Source organism: Natrix helvetica (genome assembly GCF_964273705.1).
Source record: "Natrix helvetica genome assembly, chromosome: 14".
Classification (NCBI taxonomy): Eukaryota; Metazoa; Chordata; class Lepidosauria; order Squamata; family Natricidae; genus Natrix; species Natrix helvetica.
In genome coordinates, this window is record NC_138564.1 from 2090816 (window position 1) to 2109108 (window position 18293).

Genomic DNA, 18293 nt, shown 5'->3' on the forward strand with positions numbered 1-18293 from the left:
AATGGTGGAAATACAATCAAGGCCATAAATACCTGGGCAATACCAGTTATAAGATACACAGCTGGTATAGTTAACTGGACACAAGCTGATTTGGACATTTTGGACCGAAAAACCAGGAAACTAATGACAATGCACTACAGTTTACATCCACGCAGTGACACTGATAGACTATACCTGCCCCGAAAATCAGGTGGCAGAGGATTATTACAAGTGAAGCAAATAGTTGAAGAAGAAAAACATGCACTGGCAGATTATTTAAAAGAAAGTCAAGAACATCTATTAATCAAAGTAAAGAACAAAAATCTATTGAAGGCCCAACAGACGAAACAAGAATACAGAAAAGATGTGATAAAATCAAGAATGGAGAGTTGGCAGAACAAAGCATTACATGGCCAATTTCTGGAAAAAATAAAAGATAAAGTGGACAGTAAAAAAACTTGGTTATGGTTAACAACAGGTACATTAAAGAAAGAAACAGAGTCACTAATCCTGGCTGCGCAAGAACAAGCTATCCGCACAAATGCCATTAAGGTCAAAATCGAAAAATCCTCTGATGATGCCAAATGCAGACTCTGCAAAGAAGTTGATGAAACTGTTGACCACATACTCAGCTGCTGTAAAAAAATCACGCAGACTGACTATAAAATGCGGCACAATTCAGTAGCACAAATGATCCACTGGAATTTGTGCAAAAATTATAATATTAAAACAACAACAAACTGGTGGGAACATAAGCCTGAAAAAGTCACCGAAAATCAGATGGTCAAGATCCTGTGGGATTTTCGTATACAAACAGACAAAATACTAGTGCATAACACACCAGACATCACACTGGTTGAGAAAAAGAAGGTTACAATCATAGACATCGCAATACCAGGTGATAGCAGGGTTGAGGAGAAGGAACATGAAAAAGTCGCGAAATACCAGGACTTAAAAATTGAAATCCAACGATTATGGCACAAACCAGCAGTGGTAATTCCAGTGGTAATCGGCACACTGGGTGCTATTCCAAAAGCACTGGGATTACATTTAAAACAGTTAAAACTTGACAAAATCACCATCAGTCAAATGCAAAAGGCCGCACTGCTTGGATCTGCACGTATATTAAGAAAATACGTTACGACGTCCTAGGCCCCTGGGTGGGGCCCGACTAGTAATCAATGCCAAATCCGGCGAATCAACTGGCCGCTGTGATACAATCGAATAATAATAATAATAATAATAATAATAATAATAAGAAGAAGAAGAAGAAGAAGAAGAAGAAGAAGAAGAAGAAGAAGAAGAAGAAGAAGAAGAAGAAGAAGAAGAAGAAGAAGAAGAAGAAGAAGAAGAAGAAGAAGTGTGTGTGTATAATAGCATAACTAACAATGCTGGCAGGATTACCAGATCTGAACAGCAAAAATATGGATGATCATTAGGAGCAGCAATGCGCTAGATCTTGCTGTGTCCTTTGCTGCCCTCTGGTGGACAACCCATCAACACCCACTGAGTTTTTAGCCACATTGTTTCTTTGTTTTATTGGATTTATATGCCGCTCTTCTCCCAAAGGACTCAGGGCGACGTACAGCATTAAAACATATTACAAAAGTTAAAAGGAAATTAGAAACAATCCAAAAATAAACCCAATTAATATAACACTAACATTTTAAAAATTAGATAAAATTAACAGGCCAGGCCGGCTTGCTGGAAAAGCCAACTTTTTAGGGTGCGTCGGAAGGACCGGAGGTCAGGGATTATGCGAAGCTCCGGGGGCAGCTCATTCCAGAGGGAAGACGCTCCCACAGAGAAGGCTCTCCCCCTGGTGGTCAGCAGCCGACACTGCTTGGCCGACGGCACCCTGAGGAGGCCAACTCTGTGGGATCGTACTGGACGGTGGGAGGCTACTGGTGGCAGTAGGTGGTCTCTCAGGTATCCTGAGCCTAAGCCATGGAGAGCTTTAAAGGTCATAATTAGTACCTTGAATCGCACCCGGAAAACAACCAGCAACCAGTGCAGGCCACCTAAAAGGGGTGTAACATGGGAGCACCTAGGTACCCCCATGACAGCCCGTGTGACCGCATTCTGGACCAGCTGAAACTTCCGGGTGCTCTTCAAGGGCAGACCCATGTAGAGAGCGTTGCAGTAGTCCAGGCGAGAAAGGACGAGGGCATGAGTGACTGTGCATAGAGCATCCCGATCCAGGAAGGCCCGTGCCTAGTGTGTCACCCAAGCATCAACTTGTCTGGCTACTTTAAGGATTAAAGATTACAGATTAACAGAGTTGGAAGGAACCTTGTAGGTCACCTAGTCCAAACAGGAGACTCTACACCAGGGGTGTCCAAACTTGATAACTTTAAGACTTGTGGACTTCAACTCCCAGAATTCCCCAGCCAGCAGAGAGTTGTATTCTGAGAGTTGAAGTCCACAAGTCTTAAAGTTCTCAAGTTTGGACACCCCTGCTCTACATCATTTCTGACTGATGGCAGTCCAGTTTCTTCTTGAAAGCTTTTGGTGATGAAGCTCCCACAACTTTCAAATGCAACTTTTGTCCCATCGGTTGATTGTTCTCACTGTCCCAAAATTCCTCCTTATTTCCAGGTTGAATCTAAAGGAGTGAAAGCCGGGCTGAGTCTTCTCTGCCTACAGGCTCAGAGTAGATGAGGCTGTTTTCTGCCCAGTGTTCTTGAACAAAAGAGAACAAATCTTGGCCCCTTTCTACACGAGATGCTTTCAGATATTGAATGGTCTTTCTGCTCTCTTCTGAAAACTCTTAAATAATCACTCCCCTCTCTGCTAAAGATTAGATTAGATTAACAGAGTTGGAACTTGGAAGGGACCTTGTAGGTCATCTAGTCCAACCCCCCCCCACCCAAGCAGGAGACCCTACACCATTTCTGACATATGGCAGCCCAGTCTCTTCTTGAAATCCTCCAGTGATGAAGCTCCCACAACTTCCAAAGGCAACTTCTGTTCCATCAGTTGATTGTTCCCACTGTCAAAAAATTTCTCCTTATTTCCAGGTTGAATCTCTCCTTGGTTAGTTTCCATTCATTATTCCTTGTCTGGCCTTCGGGTGCCTTGGAAAATAGCTTGACCCCCTCCTCTCTATGGCAGCCTTTCAAATATTAGAAGACTGCTCTCATGTCTCCCTTGGTCCTTCTCTTCACTAGACTAGCCATGCCTGGTTCCTGCAACCGTTCATCGTATGTTTTAGCCTCCAGTCCCCTCATCATCTTGGTCGCTTTGCTCTGCACTCTTTCTAGAATCTCAAAACCTTTTTACAGTGTAGTGCCCAAAACTGGATGCTGTACTCTAGGTGTACTCTTACTAAGCCTTAATATTGTAGCCTGGATCCTCCTTTAAATGCGGCACTGTACCAAGAATTGAACAGCACATGGAATGTGGATGCAGAGTCGCAGACCAATGGACTGCAAGTAGAACCATTAGCTTCTTATGATTTGGAAACTAAATATCTATGGATGTGGCTGACATTTTTTGTTGTTTTGTTTCACACCCACAACTCACTGTTGGATCATGTACATAAAGTTGCAATCTACTATTCCAAAATCTATCCCCTAAAAACCATTGTCAAGCCAGGAATTGTACATCTTGTACCTGACAATCTGACTGGTTTCCCCTTAATTCGAACTGTTATTTTCAACCTTTCCACAAATCTATTAACACTGGTTTGAATTTTTATTTCTGTCTTATCACAATCTATTCCGTGCATTTTTCCATGATATGCAAATCAGATTAAGTATTCTTTCCACCTTCTTGCCCAAGTCATGAATAAAGATGCTTAAAGTGGAGCTAAAACTGCACTTAATACCTCCTCCAGTTTGAGTACACTTTGCAAACCAGCCATGTATCCCGATGAGAATTTCAGTTATGGCACAACAGCGCCCTCTAGAGTATAAGTGGACCCGATGCTGTGAGAGGGCTGAATAGCATAGCAATAGTTTCACACTGCTTTTCAGCGCTCTCTAAGCGGTTCAGAGAGTCAGTATATGGCCCCCAATAATCTGGGTCCTCATTTTACTGATCTCGGAAGGATGAAATACACTACATGGAAATCAGCTTTTCTCTCCCCCATCTTCTCCCGCAACAATACAATAATACAAGTGGTGAAAGTAGATTGTACCTTCATCCATCATTAGCCACTAGATTTCTGATCTCTAAATTTCTAATTTCTGGGTAGACATCAAACACGGAGAAGTTTGCTTCACTGGGCCTTTTTTTTAATGCTTTGTATTCTGTAAAGTTATGGGGAAGGCAGGCAGGCAGGCAGGGAGGAAGGAAGGAAAAGGGATGGAGGAAGGGAGAAAAGAAGGAAGGAAAAGAGAAGGGAGGGAGGGAGAGTCTAAGTAAATCAAACCTCAACAGAATGAACCCCAAGAGGCTTGGAAGGAAAAACAGTTAGAGGAGTTGGACACCGATAGCCTGAAATACAATAACCGAAGGGATATCATGCAGGAGATTGGGCAGAAGACATGTCAAGATAGCAAGGATTTAAATTGCAAGAAAGCAAATTTGGGCTGGGAACCAATAAGAACTTGCTACATCAATCCTCCCATGTTTGTGTTTTGAAACACCACAGAATCTCCTCTGCCGTTGATTCTTGAGCAAAACAGCTTTCATTCTTCCAATGGAAAGTTCCTCCCAAGATCAAAAGCCCCTCTTCAATCTACCTCTTCTCTCCACTCCATTAATTACTATAAAATGCTCCTTCTACCTATATTCAGGGCCGGATTTAGATGAAAAGAGGCCCTAGGCTATTCCACTTATGGGGCCCTTTCACCTCCCATTTTTAAGTTTGTAAATTACATGAGAGATAATAAAATACATCATTACTGTGATATATATATCAATATATTAAATGAAACATGTTGTAATTGGTACTAACCTTTATAAAAAATGTGGCATGGATAATAAATAAAAATAAAAGGCCCCTCTTGATCTTGAGGCCCTAGGCTGAAGCCTAGTTAGCCTATAGGAAAATCCGGCCCTCACCATATTGATAGTATCATTAAAACTCACTTTAGTTTGGACAAAGTTTGTTGGTCTAGAATGCTTGGCAGGGGGGATCGTTTACCTAGAGCCATCATGATGGTTCTCCTTCCAGAATTCCCAGAGATGCTGAAGCCCCGTGTTCCCCACTGAGCACCAGGGACCCATGTCCCCATAGGTACAGGTCTCACCTGTACTTATTTACTTATTGATAGAGTAGAATTCTTTATTGGCCAAGTGTGATTGGACACAAAAGGAATTTGTCTCCGGTGCAAAAGCTCTCAGTGTACATAGGTACAAACTAAAAGTGATGCAAACAAGTTGTTAAATTTACATCCTCTCCATCTCACTATCAAGCGACTATGGGCAGCTTGCAATGTTTCGTATTTGTCCGTGATCCAGCTGTTAGGTGATACGCACTCAATATACTCTTACGCTAGAGACCATGGACAATAAAAGGCTACAGGCGGTCCTTGACTTAACAACAGTTCATTTAATTCAAAGTTACAATGGCACTGAAAAAGGTGACTCGTGAGCATTTTTTACACTTGTGACCATTGTTAGATTGGGTAATGGATAGGCACACATAGGCTTAATGGTAACAACAGCTCTTTATTAAGTACAACAAGTGAGAACAATCCAGCGAAAGTTGAGTCTGACAGCAGCCCTTTTATAGGGAGCTCTCCGACCCTTCGACCAATAGGATTAAACCTCCGTTCCCGCTGGAACAGAGGACCTTGGTGGAAACCACTGTAGTTAGAGCGAGTATCTAACACAGGGGTGTCCAAACTTGGCAACTTTAAGACTTGTGGACTTCAACTCCCAGAACTTCCAGCAGAGCTGGCTGGGGAATTCTGGGAGTTGAAGTCCACAAGTCTTAAAGTTGCCAAGTTTGGACACCCCTGATCTAACAGCAAGCATCTCCACAATCACATGAGCCAAATTCAGGCGCTTGCCAACTGACTCATAATTATGGCGGTCGCGATGTCTGGGGGTCGCGGGATCCCTTTTTGCGACCTTCTGACAAGCAAAGTCAATGGAGGAGCCAGGTTCACTTAGCAACCATATTGCCAACTTAACTGCAGAGATTCACTTAACAACTGTGGCAAAAGACGTCATAAAATGGGACAAAATTCACTCAATAACAGAAATTTTGGACTCAATTTTCCTAGCTGGAAGAAATGAAAGAAGGCAATATTGATGGCAATATGTTTGTGGAACTTCCATATGGGTGGCAGCTTCCCCGTAGTGTTTTCCCGCTGAAGAACAAAGGAAAATGGTTTGCTTCGTGCACTCTTTCTTCCTCCTTCCATGTCGCCCCTAATCAGACTCCTGAGCCAAAAATAGAAGCCCTTTGCTACTCTCTGGACCTGGCTCAGTGCACCCTTCCTATCCGATTACCCGGCCAAGCGCACTCAAGCAGACAGGGTACCAAAGCTTCAGCTGCATCGTTGCCAGGCGGAAAAACACAACCTGTGTTCAGGGTTTCGTAAGGCACAAGAAAGCATCGCATATCTGGAGAAGTCTCCCTGCAGCGCAAAGCCCAACAAGATCCTGAGCTGGAAGACTAACCATTCTCCGCGAGGGAATGTCCAGAATGAAACCAGATTAAACCCACATTAACCACAAAGCTTAGAGGCAGGAAAGGAAAAGAGGGTTGAAGCAGGAGGGCTGTGCTGAGACTCCAATTGACTCACAGGCTCACAAATCTGTCGACAGCTTGGATTGAATGGAATACTTTATTTGGCCAAATGTGATTGGACACCCAAGGAATTTGCCTCCGATGCAGGAGCTCTCGGCAAAGCAACAGAATAACAATACCAATAAAAGGAGGGAGTGAAGAAGATAATAAAAAGGATAAATAATATTACAGTCACACTGGGTTAATAGACGTGAGATAATTAGGTGTTCAGCAGTGATGGCACGAGAGAGAAAAATTGTCCCCGTTGTCTAATTGTTTTGGCATGCAATGCTCTATAATGCCCTACGGCAGGGGTGTCCAAACTTGGGAACTTTAAGACTTGTGGACTTCAACTCTCAGAATTCCCCAGCCAGCTGGCTGGGGAATTCTGAGAGTTGAAGTCCACAAGTCTTAAAGTTCCCAAGTTTGGACACCCCTGCCCTACGGAGAGAATGAGTTGGAACGGTTTATGTCCAGGATGTGAGGGGTCTGCAGGCAATCTTCTCAACCCTCCTTCTGACCCACACAAGTTACAGGCCTTCTGTGGAATTGTTGGTTGCCATTGTTCTTTCTGCAGTCTTAACTATCCATTGGAGTCTGTACCTGCCCTGTTTCATTGCTATACCAAACCAGACAGTTAAAGAAGTAGAAATGACAGGCTTAATAATTCCTTGGTAAAACTGTATCAACAGCTCCTAAACTGATGCAGGAACAACACTCTTCGTTTTCCTTTTGAATGATGATTCTAACGTGAAGCATCCATTTCAAATCCTGGGAGATTATAGAATGCAAACACTTGAAAGACTCTATGGCTGATACTCTGCTGTCAAAAATAGTAAGAGGGGGGTAAAACAGAAGGGCTCCTCTTAAATCCCATTCTGCACTGGCTCCCTGTGGTCTATCGGGTGCGTTTCAAGGTGTTGATTACCATCTTTAAAGCGCTCCATGGCACAGGACCTAGCTACCTGTGGGATCGCATCCTGCCCCATACATCCCTACGACCAATTCGCTCTCACAGAGAGGGACTTCTCCGGGTGCCGTCCACTAAGCAGTGCCAAAGGGCGGTGCCCAAGAGTAGGGCCTTCTCTGTGATGGGCCCAGCCCTCTGGAATGACCTCCCCCTGGATATTAGGATTACCACCGACCTCCGCTCCTTCCGTTCAAAACTCAAGACCCACCTTTTTCAACTAGCAGGCCTGGCTCAACCATAGCTCCATTTTATTCCTCCTGGCAATTTTTAAACTTGTAATCTCCATTGGGGTATTTAATTTCAACTTATTTTAATATTTCTATGTTATTATAATGATTGTATTGTGTTTTTATACCTCCTCCGTACAATGTGTAATTTTATAATATGTGTTTTTATTTATTGTACGCTGCCCCAGCACTGCTTAGTGGACGGCACCCGGAGAAGTCCCTCTCTGTGAGAACGAATTGGTCGTAGGGATGTATGGGGCAGGATGCGATCCCGCAGGTAGCTAGGTCCTGTGCCATGGAGCGCTTTAAAGATGGTAATCAACACCTTGAAACGCACCCGATAGACCACAGGGAGCCAGGGTCTCTTCCAGCCCCATTCATCACTGAGCACTTGTCTTTTCGTATCATCCTCCGCCAACGGTAATGTCAACTCTCTTCTCTCTCTAGTGACACACACCCTTTCAGGAACCCCCAAATTATTCCCCACTGCCTTCTCCTGCCCTGTTGTTCAACTTCATTCAGCCTGGGCTTTCCTGGTGGTCTCCCATCCAAGACTGACCCACTCTTAAATGCTATTTAGCGCTGCCACTCCACTGAGAGGGTTAAACTAAGCCAATCCCACATGGAAACACCACATCTACGAGGCAGGATGTGCCTTGGCTGCACCGCCTTCTTGGTGGGGATGATGGATATTGTTATCCCAGCCATCTTCAGAAAGCTTTCCGTGTCCCCGGAATTATGCACTGGCGGGTTATGTATTGAGGTGACAACTGGCGTGTCGCTTGCAGACATCTCATTCTTTTATTCTCGTTTATTTACAAAAGCGAAGCGCTGCCTCAGAAAACTCGAGCGTCAACGAAAGCAAAAAAAAATTCCCAGAAAGGGCGGGAAAAAAGGGCCACGGCTTTTATAGGCTCCGCCTTTGCCCTTTCCCTGCCTCTCCCTCTCAAGCAACCAATGAGAGAGGCGCTACGTTACAGACAGGGAAAATAAACCATTTGTGGGAGGGGAAAAAGGGGAAAAACGCATGACAGCCGCTGATTGGTCCACTGGAGAAAAAAAAACGAATGAAAAGAACTTTCCAAAGGCGAACGCGATAGACAAGGCGAGGGTTCAAAAACATCTGCATGTGACGTCAGATACGGGCCAATGGGGAGGCGAGTCTTCCCTACGAATTCGGTCTTGCCGTCGCTCCGCCTTTCCGGTTGATAGGATACCTCAGAGAAACGAAAAGTAGAGAAGTCGTCCTCCGCCCCGGAAGTGCTCGTCCGGCTTTTGCCTAACCCAGGGGGAAAAGGAAGTATAAATGCCGGTAGACACCTCTGTCAGCTTAGAAATCAAAGGGGATAAAAAAACAAGATTTCTCCAGTGACTTCCAGTCAGAGCAGCTGAGCAGGAGAAAGTGACCTATTTCTTTTCTTATCTCTGTGGGCAAGGTCGCTTCCGCGATAGAGACGCTGCGGGCTAGAGCGTACCGACATTAGCTCTTCTTCCCGACCGACTCCCGCTATGGTGCGGTTTAAGAACCGGTAAGGCTTCGGCGGGCGGCAGGGAGGGAGAGGTGGGCTTGGCGGTTCCCACGGGAGCTCGGAGAGCGCGACGGCGGCGGCACTTGGAGCCCTCGTCCGTCCGAGACAGCCGCTGCCTTCCCACGACACGCGGGCTAAGCGCGTGGTGCGAATAAATAGAATAAGCTGGAAGGGACCTTGGAGGTCCTGTAGTCCAACCCCCTGCTCAAGCAGGAGATCCTATGCCACTTCTGGCAAATGGTTGCCCACTCTCTTCTTAAAAGCCTCCAATGATGGAGCACCCAAAATCTCTGGAGGCAAACCTTCTCAAGCAAGAGACCCTAGATCAGTGGTGGGCAACCCGCGGCTCGGGAGCCACATGCGGCTCTTTACACCCTTTAATGAGGCTCTTCTGTGTGCCGGGTGCCCGCTCCCCTCCCTCCTCTCGGGCTTCGGAAGGAAGCTTCTGCAAAAGCCCGGGCAAGTGACAACCAATTTTGGTCCTATGACTGCAGAATGCTGCAAAATACCATAAATGCAGGCCAGTTGTTGAGTGTTTCAAATGTGATTGGAACACTCAACAAGGTGACCACAGTGTGTATGTGTGTGTGTGTGAGTGAGACAGACAGACAGAGAGAGGAACAGAGAGAGGGAGTGAGGGAGGGAATCAGAGAGAGACTGACAGACAGACACACACAGACAGAGAGAGACAGAGAGGGGGAGGGAGAGAAAGATAGACAGACAGAGAGAGAGACACACACAGAGTGAGTGATTAAGTGAATGAGTGAGAGACAGACACACCCACATACACAGAGTGACAGAGAGAGAGGAAGGGAGGGGAGAGAGACAGAGGGAGAGACAGAGACAGACACACACACACACACAGAGTGAGTGAGAGACAGACAGACAGACACACACACAGAGTGACAGAGATGGGGGAGGGAGGGAGAGAGAGACAAAGAGCCAGAGAGAGAGAGAGAAAGAAAAAGAAAAAAAGAAAGTGGGAGAGAGAGATGAAATTAAAAACAACAACATACAAACCTGACTTACTCAAACTATCCAAGGAAATGCAAGGCCAATGTTCACATTAGTGGTTGTGACTTTGTCAGTCAATGTCAGGATGTAATTTTCTCTACATTGTAAGGCAAATTTTACGGAATTTAACATTATCGATAAATAATATCGTTCTAAAGTTTTTGTTTTATTAGTTGTGTTATTTGTATCCTCCCGACCTATGTGGATACTTGCATGCAGAATATTCTCAATAAAAACTTATTGAAACTAAAAACAGTGTACCATCCTATGTATTTTCGGTTTTAAAAATGTGGCTCTCAAAGTAAATTTCAATCGTGGTTTTGGCAAGATTTGGCTCAGTTGAAAAAAAAGGTTGCCCACCACTGCCCTAGATCATTTCAGCCGAGTGACACTCTCTTCTTACGAACTCCAGGGATGGAGCACCCACGATTTCTGGTGGCAAGCTGTTCCACTGGTTCATTGTCCACACTGTTAGGAAGTTTCTCCTTATTCTCCCGCTCTCTTGGTTAGGACGCGGCGGGTGCGAATCCGGCCATCTGGGCTTAAGTGCCCGTAGCCGAAGGACGGGCAGGCGCCTCGTGTGAACTCAGACAGTCCGAGCTGAGGCTCCGCAGGGAGATTCAGGCAGGAATTAGGACGTATTAGGAATTAGTCCTGGAGATGGGGTGGGAGGGGGAGAGGAGGGAAGCGGGGGAATCTGGCTGCTTTGTTTAACCCAGGAATTGGGGGGAGGGACTTTGGCCCCTTTATGACTTGTGGGCTTCAACCCTCAGAATTCCTGGGCTTGAGAATTCTGGAAGTCCATGCGTCATAAAAGGGCCCAGGTTCCCCACTCCCCTGATTGAACTGATTAATCCTGCTTGGAAAGCGCTTGTTCTTGGTAAAACCATCTGCAAAAGAGTTGAAGAAGCTTCTTGGATGAGAAGCGAAACGTCTTCAAAGAAAAAGAAAAACCAGAAAGTCCAGATGCCTCTCGAAAAAGCACCTTTGGGACATCTGCAAAAGATTTTTGGAATTGAACTGGATGCGTTGATAAATAAAGCGCATTTGGAAAACTTAAGATCACTTTTGTGAACAATATTTTGCTTCTAAGCTTTTAATTATGTGTAAAGGATAAGTTTGTATTTGATTTAGCCACTAAATTCTCTCACAAATGAAAATTATACCTCTGGTCTGGTGACCCACCCAGACCAGAAATTCTCTTTAGAGAAGCTTTTACTGTTGCAGAGCTTAGAGATCCCTTTGATTTAATACAGAAATATTGCAGAGCTCAGAGATCTCTTTGATTTAAAAAGAAATATTGCAGAGCTCAGAGATCCCTTTGATTTAACACAGAAATATTTCAAATAAATAACATTGCTTGCCAAATGAAGCCCTGGTTGACTGGCAACAGATCTTCCAGGTTCTGAATGATTCCTGCCCGACTCTACCTGACAAGGAGCTGGAGTTAATGCCACTGTCTGCAGCTGTCACCATCTCAGCTGTTAAAACATGTTTACATACACGTGTCAAATTCTGAAAAGAACAGTGCATAGGTGAGCCTAGGAAATCCTGCTCTTTGTCCCATCTGGAAGTGCTGAGTATTCTGCTGCCCAGTAGTGTAAAACAGGTGGTGCACTATGGGTAGCTCTAAGAGTCCTTTCTTTGATCTTCTGCTCTGCTTTGCCTTTCCAGGTACTTCCTCTGCGAGATCATCTCCGAAGACCCTCGCTGTCGGCAGTTCATTGAGGAGCGCATAGTGCACAATGCGGTGAAGAATGCAGTTGCAAGAATACATGGAGACTTTGGAGTTGCCTGTTGCTCTATTGCTTTTTCAGGTCTGGTTTCCAAGGTTTTGCTAGTGCACAATGCAGCAGTCTTGACTAGTGGCCATTACATTAAAGTCATAAATCGTGATAGAAAAATAAGTCCTCCACCATGGTCATTGAGCGAATCCATTGTTTGCTATGGATAATTTTTGCTGAAGTTTTGGGCAATGCTGGCTGGGGAATTCTAGTGGAACTCCACAAGTTGTCAAGTTTGAAAACTCTTGCTATAAATTAGGAGTCCCCAAATTTGGCAACTTTCAAGACTTGTGGACTTTAACTCCCAGAATTCTCCAGCCAGCAGAGCTGGAGAATTCTGCCTGAACAGGAAGAGGCTGCCTGAGGAAGCCTCCCCAGTATCATCTTCTCGGCTTCTTTATGGGTGGCCTGAGTGCAGTGGTGGTGAGAGCAGAGTGAGTGCCAGGAAGTGAGGAACCCAGCCCTTTGTCCACTCAGAGCAGGGGTCCCCAAACTTGGTAACTTTCAAGACTTGTGGACTTCAACTCCCAGAATTCTCCATAGCTGGCTGGAGCATAGCTGGCTGGAGAATTCTGGGAGTTGAAGTCCACAAGTCTTAAAAGTTGCCAAGTTTGAAGACTTCTGAATTAAAGGAAGCCACATTTTTTTTCCTGCAATGAGGGAAACTTCTGTGTGTGTCTTATCCCACCACTTATCCCACCTTACGAGGTTCTCTGGTTTCTCTCTTCAGTAAAATACCTGAATGCCTACACTGGAGTGGTTCTCTTCTGCTGCCGGAAATATTTTTATCAGCTTCTGTGGTCGTCCCTTCCTTTTATTATTCACTTAGAAAATAGGAGCCATCACTGTCCCTGCTCTTTTAACACACTTCATGTTGGAGGTAAGCTTTCTCTTGTAAGAGTCTGTATTTTAAAGGGCATTTTAAAAAAAACTTTCCTTTGTGCAGTCTCTTAAGGGAAATAATCTGACTTGTTGGTGCCATGTTCATCTTTGCTAGAAGTGGAATCATTCAAAGTCTGGGTATTTTTAAATAAAAATTATACAATTTACAGTAATAGCACAAATAAATACTGTGTTAACAATTTCAAAAGCCGAAGGTTGAAATGAAAAATAAAATAAAGTCAGGTTGGTATAGTTGTTAAGGGCATAGCAGTAGAAATTGGGAGGAAGGTAGTTTTAGTTCTGTTTTAGGCACAAAGCCACGTGGGTGATTTTGGGCCCCTCTCTCTCTCTCACACACACACACACAGAGACCAGGAAAAGGACAAAGCAAACCAATAAAGCTGCAGGGAGTCTCTGGAAATCAGACATGATTGAACAGGAGGGGGAAAAAATTCAAAAGGACACAACTAATGGGGAAAAGTTAAGTTTCCCAACATTACCTCCTTAGATGTAGCTATCAGGGATGGGAGGCAACTCAAAATGATTCTATGATCTGGAATATTAAATCAATATCAACAAATTTTTCCATTGGCACCAATTGTGTAGTTGGGGCACATCCAGAAATCGTGCTAGAAGCAGTTCAGAAAATTTATTTTCTCTTGCCACCAGTATTGGGTGAGTTATGTGTACATAGTCTAGGCAACAAACCAGTCATTCAATTTTTTTCACAACCGGTGGATCAACATTTTGTTGATCTGAAAAAAGAGAATCCTGTTTCACTAGTTTCAATTTCTGGATTTCTTATATAGTAAATAACAGTATTTTAGTCACCAAATGGCAGCAGAGATAAGAGAGCAGTAGTGTTTTACTGTCCTCTAGTGGTTGTGTGCTTTTTTGCAGCACAGATATTGTAGTAGTAGTATAGCCTTTATTGTCATTGTATATCATGTATACAACGAAATTGTAGCTTGATCTTGAAGGAAGTGTGCACAAATTGTAAAGGTTACATGAAGAGCTTTAATATAGTCTTTGTTTCTTGCATATCTGTCAAAAATGGGCAATGAGAATGTTTCATTGTGGTTTGCTCCGTTAAAAATCCATTACTCTGAATATTTAGGCTGCAAGCAGTTCCTTGCCGGCAGAATCCTAGTGTCTTCCTTCTCTGTTTCTAGCAACAATACGTACCTGTCAGAAATTCCTCATTCAGTACAACAGGAACCAGCTGCTGCTGCTGTTACGGAACTGTACCAATGAAGGTAATTAATCCTAATCTGGAAGGTCTCTGAGCAAAGTGCAGCCTCTAACTTAGAATGGAATAACAGAGTTGGAAGGGACCTTGGAGGTCTTCTAGTCCAACCAACTACTTCAGCAGGAGACCCAATACCACTTGGACAAATGACTCTTTGTCCAATCTCTTCTCAAAAACCTCCAGTGATGGAGAGCCTACAAATTAGCCTTCCTTTTTAAAAAATTATCTGAATCCCAAGTAAGAACTATAAGCTTTCAAGTAAAATAAAAAATGAGGAATGAGGCAATGGCAGGCCATCGCTTGATAAATCAGTTCTTTATAGCTGCATTATTGGTAGTGGTTGCATTTTCAAAAAAATATGAAAATATGCAGCCTCCAACCCAGGAATTATGCAGATTCCTGTAACAGGAAGACAAATCCTTGTAGGTCTCCTTGGCAACCTGAGGATATGCAGACTTCAATTCCCAGAATTCCCCTGCCCGTTTGGTTGGAGGGATTCTGGGAGTTGCACATCCTCAAGTTGCCAAGTTTGAGAAACCTTATCCTAGCTAATCAGATCAGAATGCCTTGCAAAGAGATTGAATCTAACATTACTAAGCACTGGTTATTAATTATCTAATTACGAAACACTGGTGCTCCATTGGCCTTCTTCCTCTCCCCTCCCCTTATTTTGGCTACTTTGTCCAAGCAGGACAGTTTGTTCATTTTTCTTTAAAATCTCCTGTATACTTTATGTAAAAATTAAATATCACTATCCTAGCAGTATGGGATGTGGTGGCTCAGTGGCTAAGAAGCTGAGCTTTCAATCAGAAGATCAGCAGTTCGAATCCCTAGTGCTGCGTAACCGAGTGAGCTCCCGTTACTTGTCCCAGCTTCTGCCAACCCAGCAGTTTGAAAGCATGAAAAAACGTGAGTAGAAAAATAGGAGCCACCTTTCGTGGGAAGGGAACAGCGTTCCGTGCGCCTTCAGCGTTTAATCATGCCAGCTAAATGACCATGGAGACGTCTTCAGACAGCGCTGGTTCTTTGGCTTTGAAACGGAGATGAGCACCGCCCCCTAGAGTTGGGAGTGACTAGCAAGTGTGCAAGGGAACCTTTATCTATCCTGGCAGTACTGAAAACCTATGGGGAATGCAAGTTTCCTAGAAATTGTTTCTTCTCATTTCTAATTCCTAGTGCTCAAAAAGTTAAAACTGGATTGCGTGTGAATAGTCAAAGGCGTTTGGTTTGTTGCTTCAGACACTTGAACTCTAGACCAATAGGGTTAGACCAGGGGTGTCCAAACTTGGGAACTTTAAGACTTGTGGACTTCAACTCCCAGAATTCCCCAGCCAGCCATGCTGGCTGGGGAATTCTGGGAGTTGAAGTCCACAAGTCTTAAAGTTCCCAAGTTTGGACACCCCTGGGTTAGACAATCAAGAAAGGCATCCATTGGACAGGGAATGATGAGTGCTGCAGTCCAAAGTGTGGTAAGGAATGCCACGGGAGAGTATTTCTCAACCTTGGTAACTTTTAAGACTTCAATTTCCAGAGTTCCTCAGCCAGCAGAGGTCTTGAGTGGCTGGGGAATTCTGGGAATTGAAGTCCACAAGGCTTGAAGTGGCCAGGATGGAGAAATACTACTGTAGAGACATTCCGTTGCCATGAGGTCAACTAAATAAGGGCCGCTGGAAGATGGCGAGGCCTTTATTGACATGTCAATGAGGGCGTCTTGCAAATTCCTTTCTCGTTTTACCAGCCGATAGAGAAACCATCCGGAAGTCGGTCCAGAGCTGTGTGCTTGTGGGAGTGGAGCGGTTTCGGAGTGAAGAGGAAGAGAGTGAGGAGAATCTGGAGATGGACTGAATTACATCACCCCGAAGTGCTTAGGCAAGGAGTGCTTCTCAAGCGCAAGGATCAGCACCTTTTTCTCCAATATATACACACATACGTACATACATATACACACAGAGAGAGAGAGAGAGAGAGAGTTTTACACCTCTGTGTTTATAAAACTAGCTGAAGCTGTGTGTATTGTACCAGTTTGCCCCCCTCAGGTCTCTGCTCCTGTTTGCTCAAAGACAGAGGAGGGGAGGGAAGCTTTTGACTCCTAGGAAATCCACACGGGCTGGACACTGGGTGGAATTTATGGGGTCATCCTCCTGCCTCCTCGGTGCAGCACATAGAAGTGTTATTTCCAGAGGAGCGAACTGGAGGCTGTTTTCTAAGCATGGATTTAGTGTATTTGCTGGAAAACTTAAGACCGTGAATGCGCACAGACAGCCCAACAGTGGGGTCACTAGTGGATTAGCAGAGTGCAGTTAGCAAGTGCTGCAACTATACTATAAATCAGCAGACCAGCAATACACATTACTTTTTACAATATGTTAAAAAGTACTGACATTAAAATATAATTAAAAAGTATTGACGTTAAAAGTGGATAATAACATACATGGTCTCAAATTGTTCCAGTCACTCCCTGGTTTACCTGGGTGCAAAGCCAATAAGTATGGGAGTAAATACATTGGTCCAGAAATTGTTAAGAGATATGTCCAGATAATTGGTACAAGATGACAACTATATTTCTGTAACCAATTTTTTTCTTGTGGACATTGCAGCAACACAGAACTTTGCCACTGCATACGTGGTAGCCGGGTTTGTGTCCTGGAGGAGAAAGCCTACATAAAAATTGTCTGCCCTCCCTGGCAATCTCTCTAATAAGGGGAGAATATGTGCAGACCTACAAAGTCTGTATAGCTCGCAGTGTAATAGAACATGTGAGATACCTTCCACTTCTCCTTTACCACATATACAAACCCGTTCTGCTATAGGTGTTCTCTTATACCTGCCCTGGAGGAGTGCCGAAGGAAGAATGTTAAATCTGGCTCTGAAGAAAGCTATTCTTTGTTTTGGTAAGTTCAGGTCATTTAGATATTTTGCCGATTCCCACACACCCTGTTTGATTCTGTCCCTACTGTGGAGAGGCAACCTATTTAGTTCTTCTTGGAACTCCATCTCCTTCATTCTATTGCTTACTGCTTGCTTTACTTGATCAAAGCCTAGGGACATTAAGAATAACGGTGAGAGACCATAAGAGCCCAGCTTGTGATCAATTGCCTGTTTCCAGGGGGACGGGAAATTGTCAGTCAACACTAGTGGGGACAGTCCCTCAGGAAAGAAATGCATTTTAAGCCAATGAATGATCATCATTTTCCAGGCTCTTACCTGAATTTGAGTCATGCCTGTCTCAATTCTTAACTGGGCATTTGGAGTTCCTTTGGGTGCAGCTAAGATGGCTCGCAGGAATTTGGTTTGTATGGTTTCTAGCAAGTCTTTCTTTGCAAGGATTCCTGTTTGTGCCCCATATAGAATTTGTGCCAATGTTTTGGCCTCGAAAAGTGCAAGTGCTGCAAAGATAGCAGTCTGGGCAGCAAGTGCCCGTGGTTGGCAGCACCCAACTGCCCACGGAGAAGGCAAAATGAAGCCCCTCCTTCTCAGAAAGAAGCAGCAAAACGATACCCACAGGAAATCCTGCTGGACAAGCAGTAGCATACCCATGCTTGTTTGGGATGGAACAAGCAAGAGTGAACAAGGTCTGAATCTGGAAGGTGCATGTTCTGTACATTTTCCTTTTTTTTATACCGTTCTGACAATTTTATACTGTAGGTGGGTTTATTACTTTGAGGGCATACTATGAACGAAAACTATAATTCTTTGTATAATACATTTCTAAGAGACTAAACAATGAAATAAAAAAATGAAATTTTATGAAGATTTTCAATGGATGGTGAACCATCCAGACTCCATATTAGATGGAATTCAAATGTGTGTATCCATCCATCCATCCATCCATCCATCCATCCGTGAGATAAACAATTCCTTTCCTCTGTTTATTTACTCTGTATTTGAGTAATACATGGCTCATACTTGAACCAATGTTTCAATTCTACCTTCCTTTGCACTGTTCTAGTTTTCAAAGGAAGACTAGCAAA

The 18293-nt window shown here is 44.0% G+C and overlaps 1 protein-coding gene across 2 annotated transcripts; it reads left to right on the forward strand.

The window, feature by feature from the left end:
- Positions 1-9005: 9005 nt before the first annotated feature.
- On the forward strand, positions 9006-18067 carry POP5 (POP5 homolog, ribonuclease P/MRP subunit). 2 transcript variants are annotated; one of them, XM_081966379.1, is made up of 6 exons: positions 9042-9176; positions 9301-9393; positions 12082-12224; positions 12922-13071; positions 14246-14329; positions 16061-18067. In XM_081966379.1, the coding sequence occupies exons 2-6, from the start codon at positions 9374-9376 to the stop codon at positions 16165-16167; spliced, it is 504 nt and encodes a 167-aa protein (XP_081822505.1). In that variant the 5' UTR covers positions 9042-9176; positions 9301-9373; the 3' UTR covers positions 16168-18067. The 2 variants fall into 2 exon arrangements, with proteins under 2 accessions (XP_081822506.1, XP_081822505.1); XM_081966380.1 differs by having other exon boundaries at positions 9006-9393; positions 14191-14329.
- The last annotated feature ends 226 nt before the right edge of the window (positions 18068-18293 follow it).